Source organism: Solanum dulcamara, chromosome 11 (genome assembly GCF_947179165.1).
Source record: "Solanum dulcamara chromosome 11, daSolDulc1.2, whole genome shotgun sequence".
NCBI classification, from domain to species: Eukaryota; Viridiplantae; Streptophyta; class Magnoliopsida; order Solanales; family Solanaceae; genus Solanum; species Solanum dulcamara.
The window spans coordinates 41144184-41158427 of record NC_077247.1 but is presented as its reverse complement, the minus strand read 5'-3'; the positions used below and the strand labels follow the sequence as shown (position 1 = coordinate 41158427).

At 32.7% G+C, this 14244-nt stretch overlaps 2 protein-coding genes across 3 annotated transcripts; both read left to right on the top strand.

Annotated features, from left to right (window-relative positions):
* The first annotated feature begins 6663 nt into the window (after positions 1-6663).
* LOC129875148 (uncharacterized) lies at positions 6664-10088 on the top strand. Of its 2 annotated transcripts, XM_055950586.1 has the most exons (6): positions 6664-6774; positions 7912-8199; positions 8306-8412; positions 8522-8654; positions 8763-8957; positions 9536-10088. In XM_055950586.1, exons 2-6 carry the CDS (start codon positions 7912-7914, stop codon positions 9797-9799), a joined length of 987 nt encoding a protein of 328 aa, XP_055806561.1. In that variant the 5' UTR covers positions 6664-6774; the 3' UTR covers positions 9800-10088. The 2 variants fall into 2 exon arrangements, with proteins under 2 accessions (XP_055806561.1, XP_055806560.1); XM_055950585.1 differs by lacking the exon at positions 6664-6774 and having other exon boundaries at positions 6950-8199.
* A 344-nt stretch (positions 10089-10432) lies between these two features.
* On the top strand, positions 10433-11546 carry LOC129873964 (RING-H2 finger protein ATL3-like). Its single transcript, XM_055949164.1, has one exon. The coding sequence runs from the start codon at positions 10680-10682 to the stop codon at positions 11436-11438; it is 759 nt and encodes a 252-aa protein (XP_055805139.1). The 5' UTR covers positions 10433-10679; the 3' UTR covers positions 11439-11546.
* Positions 11547-14244: the final 2698 nt, after the last annotated feature.

Sequence of the window (14244 nt, the reverse complement as noted above, 5' to 3'; positions counted from 1 at the left end):
TTCCTGATTATAAGTGTGGTGCACGACATACCCATAAACAAGACTCTACTAGACACGGCTTCATAGACACCTTAGGACTCTTGAACTCTGTGCTCTGATACCAAGTTTGTCACGCCCCGAGAGGGTACCCTAGGCGTGGCCGGCACTCAGAAACCATTTCTGGCTTCCGAGAGAACCACTTGGTCTCATTTCTTATTTATTCATCAGCGGAAGACTTAAGAATACTAATGTGGGCTTGTCATAATCAAAGGAAAAATAGATAATTCTTATAAGAAGTAGTTTCTAAGGAGAACTACTCCGATTACATCATCAGACTCTGTCTATGAAGTCTCTAATACTCTTAGATGGTGCCAATGATATATCCATGGCTACCTCAAAAGAAACATCACACTCAACAATAATAAAAGGATAAGGAGTTCCTTCGAATACAAGAAGGACTCACTAAATAGCTGAAAAGAAATGATCTTCAACGATGCGCCTGTTGAGGATCTCTAACACCTGTATCTGCATCATAAAACGATGCAGGTCGAATGATGTCAGTACGTGGAATGTACGAGTATGTAAAATGGCAGGAAGGTAAGGACAGATATCAAGAAACTCCTCTCAAGAAAACTCAGCTCAGAACTCAACATCATCTCAACATGAATATGTAATGCAAGTTTAAAAAAATAATAAAAATAATAGTAATAAGCAATGCTTACTCAGTTGGGAGTTTCTCTAACCGACAACCATCACTTATGAGCTAGCGATGATACAACGAAGCGATGTCGTTGCCACATCCATCCAATACCTTGCCAGGGTAAAGGACATCACCATCTTGGATCCACTCATCAAAGTCCTCTTTTTGGGACTTAAGAGGCATAGCCTCCATCCTACGCTGGCTACGTAGTTCTGGGGTTTGAGTCAATTAAACTCTTACCCAACTCGGTGCTCAATACTACTCCCAAAATATGTGCTCATATTAAACTCATCATTTAGTCTCATTGGACTTTAATTTAAATCATCAAACTCATTTTATTTCATGTTCATCAATCATTATACTTCCAAAAAACATCATTTACATCTCATCAAAATATCTTGCTCAAAATATCATTTGCTCAAATTCATTCTAACTCAACTCTTTTGCTCTTTCAAAACTCAATAAAATACATATATAGTATTAATTCATATAACTTTCTTTTTATCAATGAAAATAATAAAAAGCCAACATCTTTACTCAAAACATGTATAAAAATATTCATGAATATCAAATCAATTAGGATTCATGGGAAAGTAGCCATGAATAATAATTCCAATAATATGAGAGATAACAATAATAATATTAATGCATAAATATATCAAACTCAATAGAAGAAGAATTAATTTATTTAGAATTCAAGATTTGGATAAAACTCAACTATAACTCAATTATAATGAATTTAAATATTGGGCACATGGACGAACTCAATCCAATGCTATGAAAGCCTTACATACCTTAAATCTGAAGGTTTACTCCGAATTGGAATACTCTTGGATCCCTAGCCTTTTCTTCTCGCTGGAGCGTTTTGTGTACTACCCGGAGTATAAGAATAATCGGAGTAGTATTTTTATACTACTAAAACTAAAACTATATTTGAGAAGAAGTATATAGAGAGAAGAAATGCTTAGGAAAGCTTGATGAATAAAATGAGGAAATAAGGTGGGTATTTATAGGTGGGAAAGAGGGACCTAACAATAAATAAAATAATTATAAAGAAAAATCTAAAAATTTAATGGAATATATTGATGTCATGGATGATGTTAAATGGAGGACAATTTATGTCATGCATGATGTCAAATGCATCTAGATGTTTCCATGGTAGGTAAGATGAGTTCTTTTTAACAGAATACTCATTTTCGAAGTTACGTTTGAATAAGATAAATTCCTTATTAGGATTTGGTTTCTTCATAAGAATTGTAGATATGGAAGTCTAGTTTCATATAGTTCAAGAATAAACCAATTTGGAGCAACCTACAGTGAGATATGAATTTTCTTCTATCAACACTCAATTCCGTCACAGCACTATATCTTGCAAAGATTAATTTATTTGACCTACTTATACTCCGAATTTGAAGTTATGTTCTTCATGAAAGTTGTAGGTAAGGATGTTGTGATTACCCAGAAATTTGAATCACCTAATTTGGACCAACCTATGAAAAGTTATGCCCAAAATACAGAGGCTGTATTATTTTTGTCGAGAATTGAAATACCGACATACAACATTTTAGGGGTTGTTACAGGTATACAGATTGGATTGTACCTACCAAGCTTATGGAGGCCTTGATAGGTTGTGTTGTTTGTTGTTTGTACATGCCGATCTTATGAGGGCCCGAGTAGGGTATGGTAGATTCAGGAGCTATCCTCAATTTATTCTTGACAACATTACTTGATTACTTTCAGTATATATTATGATACTTGGTATTTTATTGCCTTTCATGCTCGGTACATTAGTTCGTGTTGGCACCCCATAGCTTGGGAGCGCTGAATTCTTGCCTGCAGGTCATGAAGATAGGTAGGTACATAGGTCTTCTCAGTAGTGTAGCCAAGTTCTAGTAGATTGGTCAACTCAATTCTTCTGGAGTTGCCAGATTCAGAGGTTTTTTAGTCTTTTGTTATGTATAAGTGATGAGTAGATCGTGGTTGATCTGTCCCTGCCATGTAGGACCCTGATCAAGTATATTACTCTTAAAGGCTTGCAGACTTTGGGTTGTATAGATGTGTGTTTTTGATCGTATTGGACTTGTTATTTGTTCTTTTAGCATATCGGGATGTGTGTGTGTGTTCAGTTTATACATATCTAGATATTATGAAAGCTTTAACGGCCCACATAATGTTATTTGATTATAGACAGCATGGTTGCCTCATCAATTTCAACGTAAATAATATTTAAACGGGTTAATGACTCACTCATTATTATCTCATCTTATTTTAGCATACCGTAAATTCAACTCTAACTCATTTATTTGACATCCCTAAATTATTAGCTACATCTAATTAGTTAGGTCACACAAGAGTCAAACTACAAATATATTAATTAATGTTTTCGCTTTTAAGTATAGTTGGCAAATATGGAAAAGGGATATATCAATTGTGCTGACGTGTAAGAACATACATATTTTATGGTATCAGGCGCGCAAAACTTAAATAAAATTCCTTTTCAATTAGAACTATAGATATGAGTGGTCTTGCTGATTCTAGGACATGCCCCAAGCTTTTTGATTACTACAATGGTTTTCCATTTTGGACATTTAACAAATCTGGAAATATATTAATTAATACTAATCTTATAAAAGTGAGTTTTTAGTACATACTGTATATATATGGTTTTTAAAATAATGTATTTTTTTTAAGAAACAAAGAAATTTTATTTAATTAGTAGAAGATTCATCCATATAAGTTTGGAACTAATTTAAGGAAAATAGTTCCGATTGCATCTCTTTCAAGAGCAATTATTACAAGAGAAGGAGATGCTTCAAAAACATGGGGCTTGTTACTGGCCATATGTGGATCCTTTGTTTTTCTTTCATATTTTGCTAATAAATCTGTTATTATATTAGCCTTTCTTGGAATATGCTTTAGAGATGGTCTTTCCAACTATAGGAATAGTAATCTACAATCACAAAGAGAAATGAAAGAATTTTTTGAGCATTTTTTCACTTATCCAAGGAATCCCTTTATATGCGAGTACATGAGATTAGTGCCAAACAAAGATTTAGTAATACCTGTGAGTCCATTTCCACCAACAATTACTTAATATTTTTACTTTTTGCTAACGTCAGACCATGGAGCAAAGCTAGTACTTTTGAATGTTGGTCACTTTGTGTTAGTGTGTGAACATTTTAACATTTTATTAAATTGCAATTTTAGCAATTGTCCATTGATGACATTTAATGTCATCTTTATTATTCTTTCTTTAGTGCATAAAAATGTCTTTCATTATCATCTTTATTTAGTGCAAGACTAAATCATTCCATTATGTATTTTTAATTTAATTATCACTAATAAGTGGTGCATTAAATCATATTATTATGTATTTTTAATTTAATTATCACTAATAAGTGGTGCACTAAATCATAATGGTGCACTAAATCATAATGGTACACTAAATGATGATAATGATGGCATTCTATTATTTTTTCATCTTTGTATGATTTTCTCTCCTATAAATAGAGAGGTCTTCTTTGTTTTGAAGGGAGAATAAGAGAAGAAAAAATTGAGAGAGTTAAGTTTATATAAAAAAGAGAGTTCTTATTAGTTGAAGGGAGGTGTTCTTTGTGTAGAGCTTTAAACTCAACTCTTGTCCAGAGTTTGTTGAGTTACATTTTTGTGATAAGGCTGTTGTATCCTGGAGGGGACAAGTCAAGAGGACTACTGCTGGACCAGTGAAACGATTTACTGCAGTGGGCTTGAATCTCCTTAAAGAGAGCGAGATATCCGCGCCTCAGCCAAGAAGTGAAGTTAATTTCTTCATTTTATTTTTTAATTGTAATTTGTAATCTTATAATTTCTCCAACACTTTGCACTTTAACTTTGCATGAAAAACCCGCAATCCAATTTCCTAGATGATCTTTATTACTCCTCCTATTCTTTCATTAGTAGTGTGCAGCTCAAAGGAGCCATTTATATTTACCCTCCGGAGGCCTGTGCCAAGCTACCGGGATCATATTCCTAGGGAGCTATTTAGAAAGGTATTGGGATAACCGGATAAGTGATAATACTCAAGAGCTTGAAAGGATATACTGTGGAGGGTACTAGGGTCCCTATTGATATTTTTGTTTTCGAAGACTCTGTGATTCCTAATTTTTCAGACATTCCAAAGAATGATTGGAGTTATAATCGCGATGGATACCAAGTGGTGATTGTTTATAATCGTGTAAGTAGTTGACGTGCAGAGTTGATATAAGTTGTCATAGTTAGAAAGGTTTATATTATAATTATTCCATATGTATTTATCATTCGGGCATTCTGCAAAAATATGAGTTATGTTTTCTTTTGAGCTAAGTTTTTTGCGTTTACCATGTTTCTATCATATAGTGTTGCTGATGTTGAAAGTTTATATGCTAGTAGCAGCCACATGAAGAACTTAATTTTGTTAATGGCATTTATCTTCTGTACCCTATCAATGTTACAATTTGTATTAGTCATTGTTTCTTTAGTGTTCGAGAGATATATCACATAAACACTTGTTGTGTTTTGGTTCCAAAAGAAAGTATCCTTTTTTTGTGGAGATGTTTGAATATGTGTGTTGTTTATGGAAGCTTTGACATTGTTAGATATATCGAAAGATAAGCATGAAAAATCCCAAGTATTGTTTTTAAGAATATGATTTAATAACAGCTTGATTTCAGTTTTATATAGAGGTACTTGATTACTTGTCTTAAAGAGTAAGTGGCCTGAATCCATAAAGTAGGATTGGACAGAACTCGAATTCAAACTGTAAGATTACAATTGATACATTGTTAGATAGGGACAATATTACACTTATCTTCTTCTTCCTTTTTCTAAATTAATTTAAACTATTTAAGCAGAACGCCTCGATCGGATTTTCTGAAATTGGCAAGATTTATTCTGTTACATCTGAATTATTTTTCCCTATTATCACTTTCTTACAAATATCAAAATGGCTAATTAATCGAATAGTGTTTATTAGAAAGATAAGATAAACTTAGTCTAATCGTAATAATTATATGTATTAGTTATAAATAGCTTAATTAATTATTATTTAGAAAAAGAAAAAAAAGGCACATGCGGAAATATTGCAAATCAGAAAGAATGTTAGTGTTACGAAATTATATACGAAGAGTGTGATTAAAATTATATACAAAGATTTATTCTGTTACATCTGAATTATTTTTCCCTATTATCACTTTCTTACAAATATCAAAATGGCTAATTAATCGAATAGTGTTTATTAGAAAGATAAGATAAACTTAGTCTAATCGTAATAATTATATGTATTAGTTATAAATAGCTTAATTAATTATTATTTAGAAAAAGAAAAAAAAGGCACATGCGGAAATATTGCAAATCAGAAAGAATGTTAGTGTTACGAAATTATATACGAAGAGTGTGTTTAAAAAGTTTTAATTAAAGAAAATATTATTCTTTTTTAAATAGATTGGGTGTGTTTGGTATGGATGAAAATATAATTCAAAAAATGTTTTAAATTTTTTTTATATTTGGTTGATTAAAATTATTTGGAAAAATATTTTATCTAAGAAAAGAAGTTATTTTTTCTAATCGAAGTAGGAAAAATAAATTGCATAAGTAACATTTTTATTGTCTCCTCCCACCCACTCAATCCCCCCCCCCCAAACCCCCACCCCTTGACTATCCTATCCCCTCCACCTCCGAACCCTCACTCTTCATATCTCATTCCGTCATCATAGTGTTTTACTGAATAACGTATAAATACTCTTGAGGTAATATTTTTTTACTTATTTATTAAAAATTAAAAGATAAGTAAGAAACTACTTATTTTTCTAGAAAATCATTTCCCTTGAATTTTTTTTTTCATTAAAATAAAAAAAAATGTCAGATAAATAAAAGTCCTAGAAATGATAATATTTACTACTATCTCACGGATATTAGTATCATTTCACATAAATTACCCGAAAGGCAAATATGTCTCTCTTTTTTCCATTAAAGGCAAAATCTGTGAGTATATATATATTTTGGACTGTTTGCTCAGTGCTACTATATATTAGCACAACTTCTCCTCTTTTTGGCATTTCAGCTTTAGCCGTTCACTTCTGGTATGGTCTCAATCTCGCCTCTACTTTTGTTTTGATTTCGGAGTAGATATTTACTTTTCTATACTTGTATTTGTATAATTGTATATGCAAATTCGAATTATTGAGCATTCCGTTTCTTTTAATTATTGTTTTTTAGTCTCTATTACAGGATTTAATTGTGCTTTCAAATGGCCATAAAATGATTTTTTGTTCTTTTCCTTGAATTGTTTGCGATCGTACTTCACAGCGCGTTTTGCATTCCCTTATTTGCATTTTTCTGAAGTAATTTTTGCCTATTTCTGTTTATTCTTTTGATTTTGAGTGCTAGATAGTAGATCCTTGCAGAAATTATCCGCCGTTGAAGTATTTTCACCAGCAACTTTTCAGCTATGATTACTTAGAATCCTGGAATTTGATATGATAACTATTGTTTCAATGGCGATTCAAGTTGCTACTTATGTTTAAAACGGAGGGAAGAAAAAATAGGCTAAAAGTGTATTGGTTTCGGGGATCATGTGGAATGAGTTAGGGTTTAGCTCTTAATGAGACTGTTCTTTTTCCTTTTCCTTTAAAAAGCTTATCGCCATCTAATTCTTCATCAACAAGTATTAGATCATTTCTTCACTTCTCCCACTTACTGCTATATATGAAAAGATTTCCATTGATACATACCTGGGTGATCTTTCCTATTTCATTTACTCAACAATGTTAGTCACACTTGTTCATTTGACTTTAGCTTGGAGGAATTAGTATAGCATGTATCCTATAGAATAAGTACTTAATTATAGTGTTTCAAGCAAGATTGCAGCATATGATGCATATGCTCCAGGTGCTATTGAACAATGTGAAATATGGGTACTAAAGCATTCGTGTTTGTCCAGATCTCGTTTATAGTAAACTAATTCCCTTCTAGGTCCATCATCCCTTTGAGGCCTGTGTGAGTCCAGTTTGCGGACGTGTTTTCTGGATCTCTAAGAACAAGGATCTAATTTATAAGCTTGAACTATTTTACCCAAATCTCTGCCATGGTAATCTTAAATCTAGTTATCTGCTTAATACATCATTTTGCCCTCTTCTATGCTGAAAATCATGGCCTGCTTAACTGGATGGTGACTTGAGTCTTGCGTAAACTCTTCCCCCCTCTTACGGTCTTGCCAGATGCTTACTTCCTGCAAAATGTCAGAGGAAGCTCCTAGAGATCTCAAAACATCGCCTGAAGCTGGGGAACTCACTAATAGCTCCAGAAATGGGAATACTTCCAAGAAACAGGTTGAGAGTATTGATGAAAATCATGAAAAGGAAAGAGAAAATCCCGTCTTACTAGTTGAACCTATCCCTAATGAAGCTGAAAAGGTGAATTCTGGGGTTGAGGTGGGAAATTCAGATGTAGAATACATTGAACCTGAGAATTTGAATGATGTAGAAGACGTAGATATGAGCCTGAAGGTATTATAATCTGGAGATTTCATGTCGTTTCTCTGTTGTTTTAGGTTGCTTATATCAGTTGAATAAGTCTATTCTCAATGTCTTGTATATATCCTACCATTTATAGACACTGTTGTCTGGGCTGGAATCCAAGGACTGGATTTTAGTGTGTGAGGCACTCAATGATGTACGGAGTTTGTCTGAGTTTCACAGAGAAGCAATGCTTGATATTTTGTGAGTCTTATTTAGTAAATTCGAATATAACCATTGGTTTTGACAGATCTATCTTATTCGTTCTCTGTTTCCTGGTTGTACTAATTTTGTCTACTTAACATATAAGCAGGGGAAATGTAATCTCGCTTGTTGTGAAATCCTTGAAGAATCCAAGAAGTGCTGTTTGTAAGACCGCTATCATGACTTCAGCTGATATTTTCAAAGCATTCTGTGACAGCGTTGTTGACTCAATGGATCCACTGGTAAGCTTAGATTTCAGCTGACCTTGAACTGCCTGCACATGCAATTTAGTTTTTTGAGATAAAATTTTTTAATCCTTGTTCTTATAAAGTGACTCTCCATGTGCCCAGCTTGTTCAACTTCTGCTGAGATCTTCACAAGACAAGCGATTTATTTGTGAGGCATCTGAGAAAGCTCTGATATCCATGACGACATGGGTTTCTCCAGTTCTATTGTTACCTAAGCTGCAACCTTATCTTAAAAACAAAAATCCTCGAATTCGAGCAAAGGCTTCAATGTGCATTTCTCAAAGTGTACCACATCTGGTTAGAGTTCTGAACTACCTATTTCGTTCTGATATGCATTTTGACTGATGACTAATGAAACTTCAGCTACAAGTTTGAAACTTAAATTAATCCTGCGTTTTGTAGCCTTTTTGTTCGTTTATCTGCTAACTAAGATCTTATCTTACTAAGTTTTATAGACCACATCTAGATCCGGGAATGAGCTAGAGAAGGAAATGTATTTTAAAAGTATTTAGTACTGTATTATTGAATATAATATTTTCAGTGATCTTAATCTACTAAACCTATTTAAACATATATAAGGAGTTTAATGCCGCATGACCATCATATTTGATGATTATCTCTGCATTGTTTAAAATGAAGTTCTACTAAAACCTTAATAAACTCTCAGAAGTCACAGTAAAACTGTTAATGGAACTGTAAAGTATATACTTTGTCATACATGATCATAGTACTTGCAACTTGCAAAACAAATAAAAGAAGAATAAGATGTTTATCCTAGTTCAAGTTTTTTGAATAGACAAGGTGTTGTGACCATTTACATCCTTTATTTTCAGTAGTATATGGGATTGTCTATAATGGACTTGCACGATTTGCAGGGAGTTGAGGGAATCAAAGCATATGGGATTGAGAAGCTGATCCAACTTGCCGCATCTCAGCTCAGTGACCAACTCCCTGAATCAAGGGAGGCTGCTCGTGCTCTATTGTTAGACCTGCGAAATGTCTACAAGAAAACACTTGATATGGCACCAACAGACGTCAGTGAAAACCCCCAAACAATTTCCTGGGAGCATTTCTGTCAATTGAAGCTCTCACCTTTAAGTGCTCAAGCTGTTCTTCGTGTGACAAATGCCGGCCGGTAGTATCTTGTTTTGGTTCGTGTAGTTTATGCAAGTATCGAGTTCTAGTGAGCACGTTTTCCCTTTATTCTTTATATACCTGTAAATACCATCAAAGGTGTGAGGTGCTTAGAAGGTAGTTAAACCGTGTAATGGAGCTATAAAACCTGAGTGTTGTGATTATACGGCTTAGATTACATTGCATTGTGGATAATTCATTAGCGGATGCATACTACCGAATATACAGTTGTAATTTTGCTTACTACTGTTTGTTTGCCATATCAATGACAATTCATCGTATCAAATTCGAGGAGATTTGTTTCGATGTGCCCAAGGGTGTTAGCTTCTCAATTTCATTGGCTGGTTAGTGATCTGATGCACTTTCATTTTCTCTCTTCATTAAAAAAATCTTCTGCTTGTGCAAGACCTTTCGTTATCTACTGTGGGTTGGTCAACTACTTTAGGTGCAAAACTACAAATAGATAAGTGCAGAGAACAATCGCTTTTCGAAAAAAGCTAATTGGCCAGATTGGCCTAACCCATTACATTACGTTGAATGTAGGCTTCCTTGGTCATTCACTGTCCAAATAAATGACCTAATTTGGACAAATGATAGGAATATGATAAATAGATAAGTTTCTGCTGTCTGCGCCTTTATGAATACTTTAATGTAGTACAACAACTACTATGTTTGTATGTTCTCCACCAACTCCACAAGTGATATTAACTTAAACCCCACGGAACATGTGCCTCCAGTGGTTTTCTGCTTATGCCCATCTGAAGTAGGCCTTTTCTCCATAAAACCAGAACCATACATTCCCCAATGTATGAATAACCTCTTAATACTGCTTCTTGTTTTTTCGTTTCTTGAGATAATTGTTTCACAGATGGAGCAAAAGTTGAGATGAATAACTGTGTGTTAGGCATAGCCAAGCAGATTGTAATCATGATAATCGCGATATCAATGATATTGCTCTTTGTTGGGATCGGAATTCTGATCCTGATTCACATCTGTATAGTTGGGAGAGCTTACAGAAGAGGAATTGGAACTACTAACATAGTGGAAAGAGGCAGCTTAGCTAGCAACAGCATGTCCCATGAGGATATAGAAAAGCTCCCTTCCTATGCCTTTCAGTCCAAAGATAAAGGAACTAGTCCAATTGAATGTGCAGTTTGTTTGGCTAATCTCAAAGTGGGTGAAAAATGCAGATTGTTGCCTCTTTGCAATCACAGTTTTCATGCTGAATGCATAGACTTGTGGCTCTTGAAAACATCCATTTGTCCAATATGCAGAGCTACTGCTGATTTTCTGAAGGGTGAATCGATATCTGCTGGAGAAAGTAGCCGATACAGTGAAAGTGGCAGGCAGGAATTAAACGCGGAAACTCCTGATTTAGCAATGATACTAGTACCAGAGAGTGACAATCCCGTCAACAGTTTAAGCTTTGAGACGAGAACAAATCATACAGGGAGTACAGCCCAAGACAGTGAGCAATTGAGTGGAATTGGTCCTATAAATGGCCAAATTACTAGTGAAGCTAATGTGAACATTAGTGAGAATTCTACTGAGTTGAGAGCAATTACCCAACCTATAGAAAGTATCAATTTGGTCCATGAAGAAATACTACAATCAAGAAACACACAAACAGCTCAATTAAGCTAATTAATTAGCTGATCAGAGTTGACAACCATTATATAGGTATGTTGCTTTGCCAAGAAAATATTTCTTGGACTGTAAAACTAATATATATATTCTTTCTTTTTATTTATATAAAAATGCTTCTTGTCATATAGATATAGATATTGGTTTGATGATTTAACCGAAATCTAGCTAGCTAATATCCCTATAGAAATTCATTAACTTCAAATTCTACAAATCTATAATCTACATAAGAAAGACAAATTAATTCCTTGAAGAGGTAAGTTAACCAATAAAAGATATTTAACAATCCAGTTTTTTCAATATTAATATATGTAAGTAATGGCAATTTAGTATAAGGAGTTTATCAAACATATTAATATCGAATAGCAACAACTTTTGTCAATAAGCTACAATTACTTTCTTATTCACAATATCTATTGTCATTGATATGTTTTAAAGGAAAATAGAATTATATTAATAAAAATGTATTAAGTAGAAATTGATCTTTTATATATATATATATATAATATCTGTTTTACAAAGAGACCACGAATTCGCATACTTCATATTGAAGCTTATAAAATCACCATTTAGCGTAAACGTTATTCGGAACCGGTTGTGAAGCGAGCAGAGGTTATATTTGCAATTTGTTTTCTAAAACAGGAACAAATATAAACAGTGGCCTCAAAAGGGGCTGTTTGAGAAAATCAGCCTACAAAAGTTAATTTGAAGGCCCAAATGTATTTCCTTCCTTTTAATAAATCATAAATGGCTAATTACGATTTTTCCTTACTCTTTTTCAATTTATAGAAATCCCTTAAAACATGGTAATTCGAATACATTAATTCAGTAATTCGGATACATTAATTAGGATTTTATATATCAGCAGGTAACATTTAAAGTATGATACATTGAACGTAGAGATAATTTATGAATCAAAATTAATGTATCCTGAATTAATGTATCCAGATGAAAATAAGGAATTTTTGAAATTTTTTGAAATGGAAGGTAATTATGAAAAATATAGTAAATAAAGAAGTATAATTAGGTAATTTTTTCTTTTAATAATAATAACAGGCCTCAGTCCAATTATTGGCTGCATCTATATCTCTATCTTTGTTTGGTTCTAATTTTCGAAAAAAAGATAGAACAAATCTTCTCAAAAGAACAATTATTCAAACACAGTTAGCCTTGTTTGATTGTTCGTTTTGTAAAAAGCTACTCCAAAAATTGTGTATTAAACATTTCTTCACGTATGACAAATAAGAGATCATAATCTCAATAAAATCCAACATTATATTATCTTGTGTTTAGTTAGGAGTATTAGTTAGTACCGTGATTATTTATCTCAACATGTATACTTTAATAATGAAATAACTTACCCTATATATATTTATATATGTTCGAAAATATATGTACAACGGAAGCATTTCATTAGCAAATTGCTTATATGAATAATAGATAATACATGCGTCTATGTCAGAACACACAAGATCAAGCTAAAATATGTAAACTTGCTGAAATGTGATTCGAGAAATGCCTTTTGAAGCGTAAGCAGATATCTTCAAGCAAGTCCACATGTCTAACTCTATCGGACTCTTTCAATACTTAGGTGGACAAACACTGAGAAAAAATTCAACCTTTTCTAGGAAGAAAGAGCCTATATAGAGGCCACATTTTTCCCTCTCCAAAAACTAGAGAAAAACGAGTCTCTTTTCTTGTATACACAAGAATTAGCTAAGTAAGATTTTGAGTCCTAATTAAATATGAACACAACATGAATCGGATCACATAATTAATTATTGAGTCTTTCTATTATGAATATATTTTAACAATCTGATTTAAATTATTTTTATCATAATAAATTATAAATTATTCCATTAAAAGTTTGTAAGGAATAATTAAGCAAAATGACCCTTCGATCATAAATGCTTACCCAAAATAACCCAAGTATCAGTTTTTACCAAAATGGTCATTCACGCTTTTTAATTGCAAGCAAAATGCAATTCGTGCTTTCTTCTTCACCTTCTTTGATCTTTTTCTCTTTCTTCTTCTTCCTTATTTCTTCGTTGTTCTCCTTTTTCTCCTCCTCCTTCAAAGTTCGACTTTAAAAATCGGCATGCCGCAAGTGTGAAAAACATTAAAAGGAGATCATATCTAAATTTTGGTGTTCTTTAGAGGAGATTTGAGTTGATTGAGATTGAACATAAACTAGTTTGTAATGTATACTTTATTATATCAATAGTGTATATGTAATGTATATCTTATTGTATTAACAATGTATATAGATGTATATTTGATATATAGTTATACATTATCTAAATACGAGTATACATTATTTATACAGTATAGATACATTACATATATATGTGGCCATTTTGTTGAAAATAATTTTTGTTGTTTGTACATATATTGCTTATTTGGGCTTCTTTTTTTTATGCAAATGAAAATTTAGCTATATTTGATGCAAATGAAATTTTTTATTGTATATTTATGAAATTTACCCAATTTGTAGTTGCACTTATATTTTGAAATTCTTCATTAAACACTTATGTTATTCCTCACGTTAAGATTACAGATACTAATTAGTAAAGTAAATTACTTACGAATTTAATGCAATGAATAATTCCCTTAGAGCACTGTTCAACATACTTTATGTGTTGGATTCACAAATCTACTGGTAAGGATTGACACAATGAGAATTTATAAGCTTCTCAAAAGGCGTATCATCAATTTTCATACGGATAGATGAATTTCATTAACTAACTTATTGTTTTGAGAAGTCTAATTTTAATCAGATATCATGAAGTAATCAAAAAATTGATGT